This window comes from Lutjanus erythropterus, chromosome 7 (genome assembly GCF_056507025.1).
Source record: "Lutjanus erythropterus isolate fLutEry1 chromosome 7, fLutEry1.hap2, whole genome shotgun sequence".
Classification (NCBI taxonomy): domain Eukaryota; kingdom Metazoa; phylum Chordata; class Actinopteri; order Lutjaniformes; family Lutjanidae; genus Lutjanus; species Lutjanus erythropterus.
Window position 1 is genome coordinate 21,166,335 of NC_139323.1, and position 20,031 is coordinate 21,186,365.

Sequence of the window (20,031 nt, forward strand, 5' to 3'; positions counted from 1 at the left end):
ATAAAACCACTTTTTCTTGAAACACAAAAAGAAAGACACAAAACAAAGTGACATACTGTACTGTGGTCTGAAGAAAAATAAAACAAAGTGAAGTTAATTTAGCATCTCTGTATTTTATTCTGCATGTGACAGTATGATGAGCAAACCTGAACAAACTAAACAAAAGAGACAACAAACTGGAGTTAATTTGATATAGAAGAAGAAAAGTAACATGTGAAAAAGAAACGTTAAGAAAGAAAGAAAATTAATTTCAAGTATCAGATAAAATTCAAAAACAGAACATACTGTGTACTGTTTATGAACAGAAGACATGAATTATGATCAGTCATCAACATTATCATGAAGTTATACATTTTGTTATTTTATCTAGTTATTAAGTTATTTTTATGAGAAACAAGTGAAGCAGTTGGTTGAAACCGTTGTTGTTTACAGTAAATGTCCCGGGCGCCTTGTACTGGAACTCTGACATGTTCGATTGTTTTAATTCAGTGGTTCTCAAACTTACCTATAGAACCTATTTAAAGTGCCTATATAAAGAGGAACAATACAGCGCTGCATCATCTGTGTCAGCTTGTTGAGGTAAAACATTCTTCCTCCTCTGATGGTAATTTGTTGGCTCTGTTTTCGCTTTCTTTTTAAATTTCTTTGTCTGTATTTTCAGCTGCATTAATGGTACATTTCAAACGTGAATCAATTTTTCTAGATTTTCATCTGCCATTTGCATGGATGGATTCAGTTATTTAGGGGCCTGAGACAAACACAGGCATAGGGCAACATACCTTGTTCTTCTTTTTCAATCCCTGAATAAATAATACATCAGAAAAATAAAGTTGTATTTATGGTGGAGTGCAGAGGATGAAATGAGAACTAGTATGCGATTTAAGACACACTGTTTAAAATTCCAGTTTTCTTGAATAGCAACAAAAATATGTGATTACATATACAAGTTACTCCAGAATTTTGCAGGCTATCTTCGGGATAATGAAAACTGCACAAGCAAATGAAAATTACAAACAAAAGTTGTGGTAAATGTGTAAACAATGACAAACTTGGTGTTCTTTTCAGTACCCATTCCAACATGAAGAAAAAAAAAAGTAATACATCTATGCAGGAAACTGCTAAAATTGGTGGAGCTCAGGGAAAGCTATGAAGATTGGTCAAATTTGCAGAAAAGTGGCAGCGATCGGAAAAATTGCAAGGTCGTGCAGAATTCACAGGGAACAAAGCAACTCTGGGGAGGGACTGACATACAGCTAAGAAAGATTCTAGATTCATATAAAAAGAAAACACGTTTGAAATTGAATTTGTGTGGTTTTCAGTGAGCAGCTATTTATTATAGATATTTTTGTTACTGTTCATAGTTACGCAAATAACACTTGCTGCAATAAGGCCTCACTGCTGCTGTCTTTAGAGTGGTAATAATTATAATACTGCTGCTACATTAATTTAGAACAAATGCTTGTTTCATAAGCGTGAGGTTATACTGACCACTTACTAAACATTAATCCAGAACTTTCACATAAATCAAAATTGGTAGTATTTAGTTAGCTAATTGTAAGTACAAACAAAATTGAGTAAAATTCATCAGAGAAACTATGGAGAATTGCACAAATTTTTCATGAAAGCCATCAAGTACATGTGATTTTTTTCCCCCCAGTAATCCAAACCACACTAACAAGTTTCTCATCCAACCAGTTCATCACAGGAGGAGATTATCGCTCAAGCTGGTGGATGCAAACTGTTGTTGTCCGGTTGCTCCAGCGGGGGAGTTTAAAGGGGTGGGGTACCCGCTGACAGCAGCAGTGGGTGAAGCGGGTGCGCTTCCTCCCCCCACGACTGCTGGCTGAGAGCCAATCGGATCGCCTGCAGGTACCCATGTCGGCACACCGCCAGGTACCGCGGGCCAGGGCGCCACAGCTGGACCTGCCCACTGATTTCCCATGAGCCCCTGCTGGCCCCACAGCATGGTGTTGGGAGGGTATGGCGGAGAGGAATACGGAGAGCCCCCCACCGGCTGTTTGGGGTACATGGAGAGGATCTGAGAGCTGGAGAGCATCGGTTTTGGAGACTCTGTTGGCTGTGGAGACTCTAAGGAGAAAAGAAGATAAATGCTCTGATGTTTGTTCATGCTGAACAAAATATTGTCTTGGCCTGTCTCCTATACAAAATATTTCTCACAACCCACTTGACAAACAGAAACGTGATGTTGAAAAGATGTGCTGAAATGATTCGTCAGTTGATCGCTTAGTCAATCAGGAAATTACTCCAGTACTTCCTGGAGTCTCTACTAGATGCAGGGTGAGCTCACAGTGATGGGAACAATACTGAAGGGAGCTGGATCTTATCTTATCTTTGCTTTACAAAATCTATTCCAAAGAACAGCTCACTGTTCTTTTTTCTTTTTTCTTTTTTTTTTTTTAGGGGCAAGGATTATTTGATTTATCTGCAAAATAATAACTAGGATAAACAATTTCAAAACATTTCAACCAAGAAAATCTTAATATATTGTAAAACAACTTATCGAAATAATACTCCGTTGTGCAAAAAGGTCCGTACAACAGCAAACTTTGGACTGTCACCTGCCTCCACTCATCTACTTTTTGTACATTGTTTAGTGGTTGTTTGTTTACAGTCATTGTTGTTTGTGATTTGTGTGTTGTTTGTGGGAATTGTCTGTCTATGTCTGTTTTACTGTTGTGTTGTATCTTGTGTTTTATCCCTTAAATCCTACCCAGGGACAAGGACTGCAAATTAGCTACAGCTAGAAATACTACGTACATTGTATTAGTTGCAGAATAGATAACAGATGGTGTTATTCATCAACTTCAGTTACTTACATATAACAATGCCTGCATGTATCATCCCTATCAAAAAAATACATTTTAAAGTGTATGGATGAAGTGAGGCTATCGTCTTGTCTCGTATTATTTTACCCCCAAAAGAAAAAAAAAGTCCAAAAGAGAAGAAAAACAGCTCAAACAGTAGCTGGCTCAAATTGTTCAGCTCATAGAGCTGTTTTCTTCATGACAAACACGCCGCCACAACATCATAGTGATGACAAAACTTCAGGAAGTCACTGCGTCTGGCCACCGCTGCCAAGAAATAGTTCCAGCAGGTAACTCATTGTGAAACATCAGTGTGTGGGTTTTTTACATTCACTTTTGATGAACAGATATGAGAGTGGTATAGACTGTCTTTGACCAAACAACCTGGAGGGAAATTTTGTTTCTCACAATTGTCTTTTCTTTGTCATATGAGAAATAAATGATATTCTTATTTTGAGCTTACTGGAGTCTCATCTGTTTCTCCTCAACTCCCCCTTTAGGAGAAAAAAGGAGCAAAACAAAAGAAAAAGCAGGAGATCTTTTGTTGAGCTCATAGGAATCTCAGAGGTTTCTCCTTGACGACTTAATGGAGCAACAAGATTTTAATTTGACCACTGAGACAAATATAAGATCTCATTTAAGACCACTGAGTTTTCTTACAGACCTCACTGTATCTCAAGAGCTGATTATTTAAGACCAAATTCAGATCAATGCAGTGAGACAAAAAAAAAAAAAAAAAAAGAACATCCTTTGGACTGTTGGTCTGAAAATAAGCAATTTAAAGGCGTCACTGCTTTGTCAGTATTTTATGATACTTAACAGACTTAACAATGTATCAATTAATCTGAAGAAAATCAATCATTAGTTGCTACTAGAGCTGTGCCCTTAAAGTGATACAGCTATCAATAGAGTACTTGATTCAATACCCTTTTTTCCAATATCCATATAGTATGGGCAATGAGAGGTCTGTATCCACTTGGGCATTGTTAAGTAACAGCAGCTCAAAGGATCAACCTACTCACACACTGACTCAATCTAAAGACAAACATCTTTGTTATCAACTAAAAATCTTCTTTGACGCTGCTGTAATTCCATACATGGTGATTTTGTAATTTTTCCACTTCCAGCCAGCAGAGATAAAGAAGGAGGTCGAGATAATCTTTGAGTGTGGGAACTGAGCACGTGCTGAGAGACAAAGTAAAATTGTGACATAACTTGTTTCGTCATTTATATACAGTAAACAAAGCACATTTCTCTATCTTACTATCAGATTAAAACGTGCCTGAAACTTGGCTCTGTATCTTCTGTGTTATGGGAATTATGTTCCTCTCTACCAGAGTGCTGTATATATTACACATGTCGTAAACAGAGATCATGGGAAAATGCATGTCTGTGCATTTCATGTTCACCTCCAGGTCAAAGGTTGGAGGCAGCTGAAGAGCGTCAGTGTGGCTCCAGACTGCTGCCCGATCCTCTGAATTTAACTCATGACGTTCACTATTTTATAGTCAAATAAAGTTTTTTATCTGTTGAAGACTGAAATATTTTCACATGATGTTCAGTAAAGATGTGAATGGAATTTTGGTGTTCAGGCTTCACAGCACTTCAAACTCACAACCACAGTTTCATTACCACAGTGTGATGTGTGTTAACACTGCACAGAGGTGTTAAAGCCATGGTACAGACAATGCAGGGAACATGCCAAGAGTTACTAAGGTTGTTCCAATTTCAGTATCATAAATGCGTCTGGTGCAGCCTTAAATGCTGGATCAGGTATCACCAAGCGTGCAAGTCAACATGATATTGAATGGGTCCAAAATGGGACACCTTCTTTTAACCTGAGCCAACAATGATCTAAATCATATCACATCCTCCACAAGCTTATATATTATGTTCATAGAAACATCTGTATGTGAGTGACTTTGAAATCTAGAGTAGGTCAGTGGTCTGAGTTTGTCTGATGATCACATAGTTTTATGACAGAACAGCCTGATGTTTTAAATGTATTTGCATGATGGGTTATTAAACTAGTAAGCTACATCCGTGTGAATACTCCCTTAGATGTAACGTGTGCAAAAAGGATGGTACAAATGTCCTGTTTCTTGTGTCCACACCTGTTAATCACAAGCTTACAAACTAAACTCTCAGACCAGCTATCTCTAAGATTAATCAGACTAGATGTTTCACAAATGTAGCTTGATTGACATATCCTCCCTGTTCTCCATTCATTTACACAGTCTTTGTTTCAGAAAAATTGCTATAATCAAGGAAAAGGGAAGGATAGGAAATAAACTCTCCACTTTATCAAAATGTATTGCAAATTAACACAAAAAAGATTGTAAACTGCTGCAATGGTAAGAAAAAAATCTTGATTTTTTGGCCACAATAATTGCATATAAAAGCTTTATATCCTATTTTATGACTAATGGCTTTTGTGTGTAAGATTTGGTGGCTGTTCATTAACATCTGTGGAAGTTTACCGCTGGGACTTGTGTTACTGACATTCAAATACTAGTGGCTATAGCTTAGTCGGTAGAACATGCATCCTCCTCACATTGCTTTCTTGTCAAATCTTCCGATGCCTTGTCTGATAAAGGCAAAGATGGCCCCAAAATACTTAAGAAACACAAGTATATAGTATAAGAATTGAGCAAAATATGAAAGAAAGTTAAAAGAGAAAAAGCAACGAGGACAGGGATTATTCTGCCCTCCCCTGTAGCACCTCCACCGAGGCCGTGAAATGACCCCAGCTAGCTCTACAAATAAAATGTTTCATCTCCAGTAAAAATTAAGGCTGTGATCAGAATTAGATACTTGCGCACCTTTCATGGTTTTATACTAGATTAGCAATAATTCTGCAGCATGTGCGATGAGTTTACTGGACATAGTCAGCCTTCCCAAGATGCAATTCTTCAGACTGTCCAATGGCGGACTGTGAGGCAGACAGATCTAGCACCATACTGTGGCTGGTAAAAGGCATGGTTGGATAAAAAGATCAGGGCCCAGGTGAAAAAAACACGGGAACTCACATATATATTGTATTGTAGATTGTAGAGTATACTTCAGCGTGAGGTCTGCTGGTAAAGGCATACCTAATCATATTAGATGGCAGTGTGCAGTATTGAGTGGGTAGAGTATCCCATGTCAGTATTATGCTGTTTCTAACCTGGCTGACTGGTGCATGAGTTCTGGGAGGGCATCAGTGGATTCTGCATCGGGGGGGAGAAGACCTCCATCAGCTCATTAGTGGAAGAGGCCTGTAGACAGAGAAACAGAGCAAAAAAACACTACAGTCTGTGTTTGATAATACAAGAATACTCTTCAATTTCTCAGTCACCTACAACCACGTTCTTGAAGAGAGGGAGGAGACATAATGACTGACTACCAAACGATAATGGCTGTGAATGACAAATGATATAAATCAAATGCAGGTCTAAATAAAATAAAAATACTGCATCAACTAATCTAATTTAGTCACAATGTTTGAGATTTTAGAAAGTGAGCAGCTGGCCAACTAGACTTACACCTCTATGGAAGGTTTGAACTTGAAAGTCGGCTACGCTATTCGATATTTGTTATTTAAACCTGCCCTCTTATCTCTAAGAATAATGATGTATTTTCTGAAATGTCTATTCATGTTTCTATTTGATGTTTAAAGGAACAATAGGTAATATTTATAACAAATTGTTGTTATTTTATGTTTTATTTCAGTAAATACATTACAGATTTCTCCTTTAAAACATGTGAATGTTGTGTTTTTGTTTGTTTTGTTTACCTGGTTTGGTTGTCCTGATGAGGAGTCTGGACTGAACACATTCTCTAAAGCTGATCCCTGAAAATAATATTAAAACACTGAAGAGTTTTGTTTCAGCATGTGAACTCCATCATTTGATAAAATAATATAAAATAATAAAATAATAAATTTTGGAATATCTTTCTTATTCTTACATTTATCTCAGCTGGAGGGGCTGAAATGTTATTTAGAGGCAGTAAGGAAATAGTCTAGAAAAGAAAAACATACAAGGGAAAAAATAAAATTGAACTCAGTTTTGGTGAAAAAACAAAATACACAAAATACCCTGTTGATAAACAAACAAAATAAAGATTTTCTCTGACTTGCATCAGTGCCTCTGCAGGTTCCTGCGGTGTCTCTTGTTCCACAGCCTGACAAACCTCCATGATGTCAACCAGGACAGGATCTGCCTGATGGACAAACATATAGAACATCACACTGTGCACCAAAAACATTTACTGCAGTGTTACAAAGCATGACAGTTGCATGCACACACATACATGACATAAAAATTATAGTACAGATGTACACATATGTTCATGATTGTCAAAATGTCATGAACTATGTAAACTCTCACAAACACTCGTCTCTTGTGAGATTTACATTTTTTTTTATTTTAAATCAACAAGTTTTGATTGTTGAGTTAATTTTCATAAAACCTAGTATTTTAATTAGCTCAAAACCAATTGACCCTTCACTAACAGTAACTGTTGCTACACCTGTCAAGCTTTCCATCCTCCCACTACACGGATGCTGCTGACAGTGATAATGGCGGCAGACACTGATAAAGGTCGGACAGTCAATAACAAGAGCGATGTGTTGTTGGCGGCTCATTTTGATTCTTCACCAGCCCAGACCCTCCTCCTCAAACTCCCCACATAACAAATCACAATGTAACCCCCTGGGAATAAGTCATGTATGCCAAATGCAATGGTAACATATGTTTGACTGGGGTTAACATACTGCAGCTAGTACGCTAGCGTTGGTTAGCCGGACATGCTAACGTTCATAACTTACATTAGAGCAGGTAAAGACAAAGGTTAATGCATTCCCCACATGTGTGCTCTTGTGTTTTATGTTTTTGAAAGACTGCAAAGAACATGTCATCGTCCAGACTCATGAAACAATTTCTTGTTCAATAAAATAAATAATTTGTGTTTACTTAACATAACAAAAACACATTATTATAACAGGAGTTGCAGTGTTATGCTGAACACAAAAATGCTTTCCTTTCCTCACCTAAAACTGCAGCAATTTCTTGTACACAAAATTTAGTAAAATTGTTGGTTCGCGCCCCTATACCTCAGATGATAGAGCGTGTGCAACATGTGTTGAGGCTCAATCCTCTGCAGCGGCTGCTGGTTGGACTCCCGCCTGCAGCCCATTTGCTGCAGGCTTTCCCCTCTCTCTACCCCCTTTCCTGTCATATCTTCAGCTGTCCTATCGCAATAAAGGCAAAAAGCCCAGAAAATAATATTTCAAAATAAAATAAATGTTGGTTCAACTTAAACTTACTAAACAGGTTTTCACAAATTCAGTTTACTTAACTCAATTGGTTTAATAAAACTAAAATAAGACTTAAGTTATTCAAACTAAGTCATCTTAAGTTACTAGCTAATTAGCTAGCATTTTGCTAACATTATCAACTAGCTAGCTAACAATTGCTGTAGATTAGGTAGCTAGTTAGCTAGTGTTTTGCGAACATTAGCTCACTGAAGGTGTAGCTATATATGCCCCTTTTACAGGACCCCAGCAACATCTTTTAACCATCTTTAAAATGTGGTTATTTTCAACACTGACGAGCCTGATTATAATGGCAGGAATTTCAGCATGTCTGATGATCTCAACTAGGTATTAATTGGTCATCTTGTTTTCAGTATTTAAAAAAATAACGATGACTATTTTGATGAATAACACCATCTGTTATCTATTCTGAAGACATCCTCTATGTTTCCCGTGTAGTTCTGTGTGTTGTTACCAGGGTGGCCGTCTTAATGTAGTAGAGCATGTAGGTGTCTTGGTGCTGGTAGACGTAGGCCAGAGCTCTGGGGTCAGACTCATCTTTCTTCAAAGAGCTGATCAAACTCCTGTCATGGTCATAAAGTACAGCCTGAAATTCAGATGAATAAAGAGGATTTGAGCTTTTAGTTATATTACAATATTTCTAACCACGACACAATTTCTCAATAAAAAAAAACTAATGAGGGAACAGAAAACTATTATTACAGCAAGAAAAAAAGGAGAAATTAAGATATCATAACCATAAAATATAGCACTGATCCATATCAGTTGTGTAAATATTTTGCTTTACCTCCTGAATGAATCCTGAGAATTGTTCATTTTAGATAAATAAATAAGAAATCAAATTGAATTAGTGTAGAAATAGTGTTTTATCCACTGGTAAACCACAATGGCTGGTGTGGTTTCGCACAAGACAGAGAAACTCTGTCCAAGATTACCCATCAACCCGAGGGGGGTGCTACAGTCACAGGACAACACAATGAGAAGAGATCTGGGAGAGATGTAACTCACTCCGGTCCTTTCATCCACAATTCTCAGGCCACTGGAAGAAACTTTGAGCCAGACTCTCCTCTTGTGTTTCCCCTGACTCCTCGCTGCTGCCTCAAATCCCTAAAACAGATGTCGTAAAAAGTTCATGTGGTTTAAAAGGTTCACATGTCCAAACAACGTGAGACTTATGTTTATACTGAAGATGATGTACATGTGTATTTATAGGCAATGCAGTAACAGAACCTTGATAAGTCAACACTACCTAGTCTGACTTGAATTTAGGGAGTCGTTTGAAAAACACAGCCCAAATAGCAACAGTCTGGTCTCAATACTAAACAGTCCATGAAAAACTAAACAATGCAGTAATATAATCTTGATCCATATTTGATTATCTCTAGTTTTACAGTTTTATTTGAGTTTCAGGAGTCACCATTGGAAACCAGAACCAAAATGGCAGCCCCCTGGCTACTATATTTCTTGTATTACAGATAAATGTTACAGTAAAATATGTTACCAATAAAATATAAGGTGAGAAGTTGTTATCCATATTTTATCAGCACTGCCTAGTTTGACAGTTTGATCCAAGTTGTGTTTGTGTTCACACAACAGTTTTTTCCTAACTTTATGGAGTAAGCAAAGCATGCACTTGTTTTGGTCTGAGATACTGGTGGTCTGCTGCGACCTCTAGAGGAAGTAACACCTTTAAAGTGTCTGCAGGGTGCTTTTGGCCTTCCAAAATCAAAAACACAACAGCAAAAAATTTAAGAAATCAATTCAATCTCAGTGTGTTTGTCTATTCTAACTTAAGTTGCAGATGTTAACATGCCTGGCTAACATATCATTGAGTCCTCACCCTAAAAACTTTGTAACGTTCCTATTTTTTCAGCCACCAGCAGTTGATTTTGGTTGAATATTCTGTTGCTAGTAGCAACCACTACTGGCAAAATTCCATTTGCCATATTCACATGGCGGCCATTTTCCTCTGACGTTCCACTGAAGGGGGGAAGCTCAAATGCTGTGATCAGAAGGACAGTGTCGTACTGCTGTGTTCCAGGTTGTAAGTCGCATAATCATAGAAAATCTGACAAATGGTTATCGTTTCACTGCTTCCTATGATCAGAAATTGAAAAGGCAACGAATCGTGAAAATCTGGAGGACAGCTAGTTAATGTTAGCATTTAGCCACTTCCTGGCTAACATTACCATTTGGTAGTGTTACGTGATTAATTCTTCTGTTGATATTTTGGAATTAATGTACGCCTTTCATATTTCATTCATCTAACACTACCAAATGTTAATGTTAGCCAGGAAGTGGCTGAATGCTAATGTTAGCTGTTGTCTCATGTTAGCTCATGATAACTACACATTGCGTTTTCAGTTGCTGATCAATCAAAAGGTGGTTTACTACAACTTTTTACTATAGTTTGTACATTGTGTTGTAATTTAGTGTAATTTAGTTTTTTCTGTAATTAGTTTGATACATCAAGTCAAACATTACAACTTTCTCAGTAAGCCTGCTAATGGGCTAACTGTTACCTTGTGTATTTTACTTTTTTAGTATTGTGGGCTTTATGTTTACTATATTGATAATGTGTTGCACTTCCTATTGAGACTTAATGGATCTTTAACTTGTGATATTTTTCCCGACATGAGAGAGGAACAATATAATTTAATTTGACTGCTTGTCTGTACTTTTGTGAATCCAGATTTTACATACGTAGTGAGAACAGGGCATAGTGAAAGCATCTATAAAGTTAGAGTAGAGAAATTATTAATCCTATTCTTATGCCTATCGCAAAAAAAAAAAAAAAAAAAAAAAAAGCCCAAAACATTTTCTACACATACAGGGGCTTTAATGTGGGGACAGTATCTGGTAGCTGTAAGCAGGCAAGTTAATCATATTAAACAGAGTAAGGTACACGTCAGACCATAAGTATGTTTTGATGACACAGATTCCCCTTCCGTTCCCTTTGGAGAGTTCAGCTCCTGTAGACTATCAGCCTTATCATTTGTTATTGTTTTTCTTATTATTTCGGAGTTTTTCATCTAAGCTGATGCTACAATATATGCATTCCCACTGGCTTGTGTTTGTCCTGTGAGATTAGAAGGCCTGAAGTCAGTGATATGTTAGGAGTGAGCAGGATGTCAGATATGTCAGAGGTCCTCTTGTCTTCAGCTAGAATTTTCCCACAACTCCTTTTCCATCAAAAGAACACATGTCAATAGCCATAGTTTACATGCTTAATACCCTCTTAGAAGTTGTGTTTATTGTCGTACAACATGGAATCAAAGGACATTTAATAAGCAATGTGGCTTTTTTGACACTGAACGGCACGGTGCTGCAGTGGTAAGCACTCACAGCAAGAAGGTCCTGAGTTCAAATCCCTGGCTTGCTGGGGCAGGGCCTTTCTGTGCGGAGTTTGCATGTTCTCCCTGTGTCTGCGTGGGTTCTCTCTGGGTTCTCCGGCTTACTCCCCCAGTCCAAAGACATGCATGCAGGTTAACTGGTGACTCTAAATTGCCCGTAGGTGTGAATGTGAGTGTGAGTGGTTGTCTGTCTCTATATGTCAGCCCTGCAATGAACTGGCATCCAGGGTGTGCCCCGCCTCTCGCCCAATGTCAGCTGGGATAGGCTCCAGCCCCCTGCGACCCTTTGGGCATAAGTGGTTACAGAAAATGGATGGATGGATGGATTTGTGTAGCCAGGGGACCTTTGTTGCGTCACACCCCCCCCTTTCTCTCTACACGTTTTCTGTCCCATTCACACATGCACTGCAACCCTGAACTTATCTAACCCTAACTCAGAAGAGCTCTCTGTAAGAACGCAATCGTCCAAATCAGTTGGACAGAGATTACATAGATTTTACATTGCCAGCTTCAGTATTCTGTCATGCAAGTTGTGTGAAACTGGAAGGTTGCAAACAACAGAATAAAATTCTGCGATTTCTGCACCGTAATTTTTGTGTCACATCTTTCCTCTTTTGAAAACTCTACCCAGGCGCCAGCCTTCGCCTAAACCAAACAGAGCATTTCCAGCATGTGAGAATGCACAACACTGACAATCTCCTGTAGTGTGCCAAATGTGTGAAACAGCAAGGGCAATCATATGAGAAAATCGCTAAAGGCAAGAAGCCAAAAATAATTATAAATGAATATCTCAACAACTATTGGATGGATAAGATTAAATGTTTTTCCAGAAATTTATGACCCTCAGAGGATTAAACCTGATGAATTTCACACTGCCATGAGGATGACACATTGAAATATTTGCTGCTTGGCCAAATAAAAGTCACACACTCTAATATTTCATTGGACCACCTGTCTGGACTCTGTGGTGGCCAAACCATGTGTGAAAATGATGTCTCATACTCTCTGAACCACCCAATTTGAGTGTGATGAATCCTGGCATTGTCATCTTGGAATATGCCATCAGGAAAGAAAAAAATGCATTGATGGAGAGACCTGCTCATTCAGTATATTCAGGTAGTGAGCTGACATAATGTTTTTTGGTCACATAACGTTGGTGAACCTCAACCTGACCAACTGAAGCAACCCCAGATCATAACACTGCCCTCACAGGCTTGTACTGCAGGCACTAGGCATGATGGGTGCATCACTTCATCTGTGTCTCTTCTAACCCTGATGCCCCCTCCATTCTGAAACAGGGCAAATCTGGACTCATTAGAAACATGGAAATTTCCAAGACCGGTGAATTCAATTTATAAACACTGGATTCAAATAGAATTGCCAGCACTAAACATAATAGCGAAATGATTGGTGAAATACAGCCTTTATTAGTTTAGCAGCTGCCATTGTTTTCCTATTGCTGTGAGACAGAAGTTTATGTCTCCTGAATCACTCCAAGTCATAACGACCACTGACAAAACATTCAGTCTCATTTGTAATATAATGTGAGACATGTTTTTTTTACATGTTCTTCCTGAGAAAATGACTGTGGATAACTGCCAGTCATCTAGCTTTAATTAAAGGCAGACAGAGGAGAGTTGATTTTGGCTGTGGGTGGACAGAATACCTTTAGTTTCATCATAGAGTCTAAGCACATTTTTTCTCCCTGGGCGTCGGGTACCGGGTCCACGCCGATCAGCTTGGCTTTGTAGCGGACCCCATCTCCATGGAAACGGGATGCTGCGTCAACGGGTGTCCTGGGTGCTCCTGGGAAACATGAAGAGAGGAGATAAAGGGTCAAACTATGAGTACAAATCTGTGTGAGAGCGAGGAAATGCGTGTCTGTGTATATTTGTGTTGCTTAGTTGTGCCTTAATTATGTTTGTGTGTCATAATTTAATCAAAGCATGTGTGTATTTGTAGTTTTAATATGTTTGCACTAGTGTTTCTTTTACTGCAATGCTTCTCACTCAAGTATATGTGCATAGATGAGTACATATTTGTGTGTATTAAATGGATAATCAGCACAAGTCTGTGGTGTTTATATGTGCTTAATATATTTTCTCTGTAGGTTTGTGTGTAAGCAAACTGCTGACAAGTATTTGATTGATCCATGGTCAGTGTTTCACTGCCCTCTCATTTCCTTGAATGAAAACAGTAATTGAGTGATTAAGGAAATGTCAGTGCATGCTGTTGTAACAAAGGTCGCATTGTGTAACACTTTACTGGCTTTTAGTCACTGTTAAGTTGAATGTTCAGCACAAATATGCATCTACATTCAACAGTCGAGTACAAACCGATGTCCTCTTCAACGACCTGAGCTAGTGCCAAATAACCAAAAAAAAAAAAAAAAGTAGTTCCCTTTTTGAAACAAAATCCCTGTGTTGTATTTTCACTTTGCCTTTAAGAAATTTCCCATGATGTCCAAATGTTACTCCTGAACTGGGAGTCTTTTAGGAGGGTAAATATTCTGCTGACAAAGTTCAACTTTTCCTCCTGTGTCAGACGAAGAGCAAACTAATCTCTTTTCTGTAATGTGGAGAGGCTCTTACGAGAACTGAGTTGGCAAAATAAGCTGTAATAAAAAGCCAGAGGACACATGATCCAGTTTAAACAGTGACTGCAGGATAGCATTCCTATGTGGATAATATCTCACTGCATTGTTTTATGGTTTAGTCTTTAATTCACTGGTGTTTGCACTAAAGATAAAAAAATAAGAAAATCTCATATCAGGATTATTGTGACCAAAATGATCAGTCACTATTGCGATTGTTAAAAAAAATAAGTAACTGTGGTTGTTGCTGAACACCAGAAAAAGTACAACCCTCATTTTGCCAAGTACAGAGGAATCAAAGGTCATACACTGTTGTGAGATTTGGTCTTTGGGGTGTCTGGGATGCCTTTTTAAATAACTGTATTTTTACCAGCTGCTATAGTCAGGATGGTTTCCACCTTGTGAGTCTGTGCGTGTGATTCATGGCAAAATGTGGTCCTGAAGACGTCTACTGTATTGGGAACTACCACAGAGGTGGTTTTGAATATTTTGTAAGGTGTTTATGTCTGCAGTCACAAAACTTTGCAGGTGCGTAGTTGAGATCAAAATGAAGTGTTCGAAGATGGGTGTGGACTGACCCATGAGTATTGAATACTCATGTAATAATACAACTACTACTGAGTACTTATAGGTCAGACTGTTAACATGTTGATGAGTGTTTCAGCTGGTGTGATTCCTTTGCAAGATGCTCTTTAGACGCTTTTATGTTTCAGTTTTACCATTTTTACCAGATGCAACAGCTTGGCTGGTATTGTTTTCACCTTTTTCGTATTTGTGTTTCATGACAAAATGTGGTCCTGGAGAGTTGGAACCAGCACAGAGACAGTTTTGAATAATACAGGTGTTTATATGTTTAAGTATGTGGACAAATTTTATCTCTGTGTGTCTGTACAAGAGGCAGTCACAAAACTTTCGAGGTGTACAGTTGAGATCAAAATGAAAGCCGTGTTCAAAGATGGGTGTGATCAGGGCAAGAGTGCTGGAAGTGGAGGAGTAGGAAGTACTAATGTAACCCTCTTTTCTTGTTGTTCGTGTTCTCCAGTTCTTCCGGGCTGTGGGTAATAATTGGGCTACAATATGTCTTTGTTTCTCTCATTTAATATCCGCCAACACGGCACGACAGTATAAAAACAACTCCAACTTAGGGGTACAGCAACACCTCTACACACTGTCAAGCACGAGGCACTCTCTCCGAGTGTGTCACCTATATCTGTCCGTACTAAGACAAGAGCAGGTAGGAACCAATTAACTCAACCAAGGGGATACATCACTTAAAACACTGCACATGAACATACAAATGAAATAATATACAAAGTAATATAAATGACAATGAAATAATAACTTACAGTAACTCAGTAACGCTGTAAAAAATATTATTACTTAAATATAAATAATATACCTACTGAACTGCTAGATAAGAAACACAAATTTACACAATAAATTAAGTAATAAAAATAACCTAAAATATAATGTGTATAGTATTTACAGTTACACTAACTTTAAACCCCTGGTCCACATTTGTTTGAAGTTGTGGATCCCAGTTTCAATCATTCTCATCCAACTAAGACATTAGATAAAAATTCACTGTGTGTGTGTGTGTGTGATCATGGCAAAAGGCAGTTTTGAGCTCTTGGCCAAGCGTTAACATGTGTGTCCGTCTGTCAACTTGATAACTTCACATCCATGCAAGATGGAGCCACAAAACTTCACAAGGTCTGTAGTCAAAATCAAAATGAAGGCTGAGTTTGAAGATGGGTGTGTTCCAACCCATGAGTGCTAAATAGTAATGAGTACTTATGGGTTGGTACATCAACATGTTCTTATTTTGTTTGCATCTAATCTAGTTTTTTGTTTTCAGACAGGAATGTCTGTCTCTGTGTGATAATGGTTGGTGGGACTGTGAAAACAGTAGGACTAACAATATAAACAAGTCCAGGACTTAATCATTTTATTGCAGACAGACTCTGAAATGTTGTACTTCTACTAATAGTCTGCACAAATTAGACTCAAAACAATGGTGATATTATTATAACTGTTACTTTGATAAGATACTATGAGAAAATACCTTACAAGTAGCAGCAATGGTGCAGAAGAAAAATACAGTGGCTTGTGTTGGCTCACAAGACATCCCTGGATCCCTGCCAAGCTGTCCACTTTGTCTCTTCCAGTCTTTTGATTGAATATTTCAGAAGGTGAAATGTGACAGCTCTCTTGATTTGTTTAACATTTCAGGCACTTGTCAAATTTAGAATCTAGTTCAAGACCCTTGTGATTACTTCTTGAGCCCCGCATGTTGGACGGGTCAGTTCAAAAATATTTTTCCTCTGGCAGGGTTTCACAAACGTTTTAGGGACCCAACTTTTAAAAACGACAAACCGTCACGACCCAATTCACAATAGGCCTTATCAATAAATCTTGGGAAGAGTTTCTGTGTGTATAAATGAACTTTCCTGACCATTTTAACTGCCATTTCTGCATCACCTTATATTATCTTGATGGGTGTTATTGAAAATATACACACATTTTAGTCTTCTTCATTAATGAGACAAAAAGTGAATTTAGGTGAAATTAACAGGCTCTTGTTTTTTCCTCTCATCAGAAAAAACAATATACACATGGAAGTGTTTTATAAAAGGCAGATACAAATCTTAAATTTGCAGAATTTCCTTCCTAGTCTTTTATTTATTTCGTGATTCAATAAAGTCTCTTGTGACCTCTTGTGTCTCTTTTCAGAAATCACAACCCAGTTGCTCATTGTGTTGTTAGCAGTTTCATGTTTAGTAGAAGGAAAATAGTTCTGGTAGATTCTACTGTAGAATATGTTTTCTCAAGTACAACTGAATTAATGTCAAATTTATTTTGACTGGAAAAGTTTATTTGATTTGAATCATTACAACACAACCTCAACTTGTCTTTTCAAATTCTGTCAAGTTAAACATTTGAGGCAGACAAATAACTCTTTTTATAATATAATCTTCTTTCCACCTTAGTGACTACATTTTTCTACATGTTTCTTTGATGTCAAAGGTTACAAGACTCATAATATACAAAGACAAAAATCTTTGTCCAAGATCCAAGACAAAAAAGTCACAAATTCATCCAGTACTTCAGTACCATGGACAGCTCCATGGATTTACACAGCAACACACAGCACAGTTTTGGCTGCTGGTATTTCAGAGCCGTGGTCCTGGTCATAGATTCCAGCCTTGTTGTTGTTGTAGTTGGCAGGTTAATAAAAGGGAAGCATTTTGGTTATTTTGCTAATGGGGGAATGCACTCCTTCCTCAGGCCCTCTCAAATTTTCTACTCCCTATGACCTTACTCTAAACTCAAAAATCAGACAAAGTAAGCTGAGAACACGACATGTGATTTCAGAAGCTGTGAACCAGTATTATATAATCAAAGTACGACTACTGCAGGTTTACTGCTGTTTTTATAGGCAATATAGTCTCACCCAAAGTGATCACATTCACATAAACCATGATTGCTCATGGTAGGTAATCATTAACATGTCTGACAGCTGTTTAAAATGGGCTATACAGATTTATATGTTTCACGCTTACAGAGACAAGGGGAAAAAGTTTTGCTGATAAGACAGGTGGTATCAAATGGAAACATTTGAGAATATGTTGATTTTGTAGTAACATTAGCTGTAATTTGCACAAGTAGACAAATCGACTTGAAGTTAAAGCTTCTCCAAGTTGGAAGTGAGTATTTCCAGTCAGTACACAGTGAGTATATTGTAAATCAGCAAATTACATCAACAGTGCTTCTCAAACAGCTGCAACTGCTGGACACTCTCCAGCGGTGCATGAAGGGGGAACAGGGAGGAAGAACACAACAAACAGTGTTACCTGAAAACGCTCCCGTTTCCCATCAGACATTTACAAACTCACTGTCACAGATCAGACTAGGGGATGTACTGTACTGTACTGTACTTTACCAACAGTATTTAGAAACTCCAAAGTTATACAGTGTGCAGACTGCTTCATTGCAAAATTATATATCCAGTACTCAGTTACCTTGAAGTGTCATTTACTGTCACCAAACCAAAACAGACTGTGGTCATTTTCAAAAGAAATCCTGATTTTTACTATGTGTTCAGATCGAAGGAAGTAAGTCATTTTTAAAGCGTACAAAGTCAATGGAAAAAGACGTGATTAGATGCGAATTAGGTGACATGTACTGATGCAAAGATGTGTCCACCCAAGTGGAAAATGTCTGGGGCTTTATAAATCTGCGTCACACAGAGACGAGAGCAAACAGGAGAGGGACCGGAAATAACAGAAAGTACCACAGTATCTGATGAATTCTGCTTTCAGTGAGACACTGAGCTGAAATCTCAGATTCTCTCTCAGAGAAGTTGTTTTTTATGGTTTTAACAAAAATAAGGTCACATATTCATTGTTAAACTTTTGGGACTCCTACATAACACTGTACAGCTTCTTCATCTAGTTAAATAACAGTCACACTTGGATGTTTCTACAGTACTACTGTTTTTCTGTTTATGCTGTTTTAATTGACAGTACTTGCCTTAATCTTTATTTTTAATGTTTGGGACCAGCAATTTGGGAATACACTGGCTTGTGCAGCCCTGCCGGCTGGGGACCCAGCCGGGGTACAGTGAAAGGGAGGTGAGGATGAAATTCATACAGTGGTTAATGCACCTTAATGTTTTTTGCATTTTAGGCTAACGGTATTTTATCAAGCAACCCGAGCTGGTGTGCGTTTTTGCTAAACTTAAAATACAACACAAGCTAAAAGAAACCATTACTGTGCTGTGCCGATTAGAGAAGTGAATGACCCTGAGTTGCTGAACCATAAATTAAAACATGAATTGAAATGCCAAAGATAATATCTGTAAAGGTTCACTGTTCACCTCAAACTGACACAAACGTAATAAATAGAAGAACGCATGTTAAAGAAACTTTGTATGTTACACATATTGTAGGAGAAAAGAGCCGATATATGACATATGCATCACATTTTAAATAAACAAATTAGATATTAAGTCAACTAAAACTGGACTAAAACTAAATAATTCAAATGACTAAAATATGTCTAAAGATAAATGGCATTTCAGTCAAAAGACTGTTAAAATTTTCACAGCACAAAACTGTGCATTCAGCAAGTTTTAAGGGTTTTTTTTCAGGTCATCTGTTACAGACTTTCAAAAATCTGAGCTGAATTTTTGTCTGAGAACTGATCCTTTTGTTTTATTTACTGTGTTACAGTTTGTTTTGATACACTTTGGCAACACTGTGCTTTATGCAGTCATGTCAATAAAGCTAATGAATTGAACTGAGCTGAAATGATCTTGACAGTCAGCAGAAGCTGAACTTGTACCTCTCGTGCTGGAGGAGATCCAGGTCCTGACAGCAGTTTGGCCTGGAGCCGGACAACTTCCAGCCTTCTGATCCATTTCCATCATGACGAGGTCTGGTTGGAAATTCAAGGCCCGCGTGCTGAGGATGTAGTGAAAACAATGCGGCTCTCACACTTTTTTGCTAAAAAAGAGCATGCATCATCTGTTCAGCAGATTGAGAGAAAAATAGCAGTGTTTGTGTAGAGAAAAATCCAAAAATCAAACTGTCAAAGAAAAACACATCTAATCCAATGTTTTTGTTCTCTAAAAATCAGAGGAGAAAGAAAGAGAATTGATCTACCTCACCTGCTGGAAGTGTGTCTCCACTCTGACTCCACTGCTTGGCTTGATTCACAAGTGAAACTTCTCAGAGTCAAAGGTCAGGCTGCAGACTCACTGGTGATATATTAACATCCGCTGAGAGAACCTCTTCGGTCTACAAGAGTTCCCATGTATCTGGGCCTAATTGAAAGAATGAGAGATGAGTGAGAAGTCATGTGTTTCCCTCAAGGGAAGGGTTTGGGTGATATTTTCTTAAAATAACAGCTGAACAACCACAAAAGTGTCTGGCTGCCAGA

General features: G+C 38.0%; 1 protein-coding gene across 1 annotated transcript; it reads right to left on the minus strand.

The window, feature by feature from the left end:
• Nucleotides 1-326: 326 nt before the first annotated feature.
• On the minus strand, nucleotides 327-19,601 carry LOC146323987 (uncharacterized). Its single transcript, XM_084722230.1, has 9 exons — nucleotides 19,435-19,601; nucleotides 13,162-13,301; nucleotides 9,151-9,249; nucleotides 8,597-8,728; nucleotides 6,942-7,028; nucleotides 6,774-6,827; nucleotides 6,601-6,657; nucleotides 5,992-6,082; nucleotides 327-2,088 (listed from the first exon to the last, which is right to left on the minus strand). The coding sequence occupies exons 1-9, from the start codon at nucleotides 19,517-19,519 to the stop codon at nucleotides 1,700-1,702; spliced, it is 1,134 nt and encodes a 377-aa protein (XP_084578356.1). The 5' UTR covers nucleotides 19,520-19,601; the 3' UTR covers nucleotides 327-1,699.
• Between the last annotated feature and the right edge of the window lie 430 nt (nucleotides 19,602-20,031).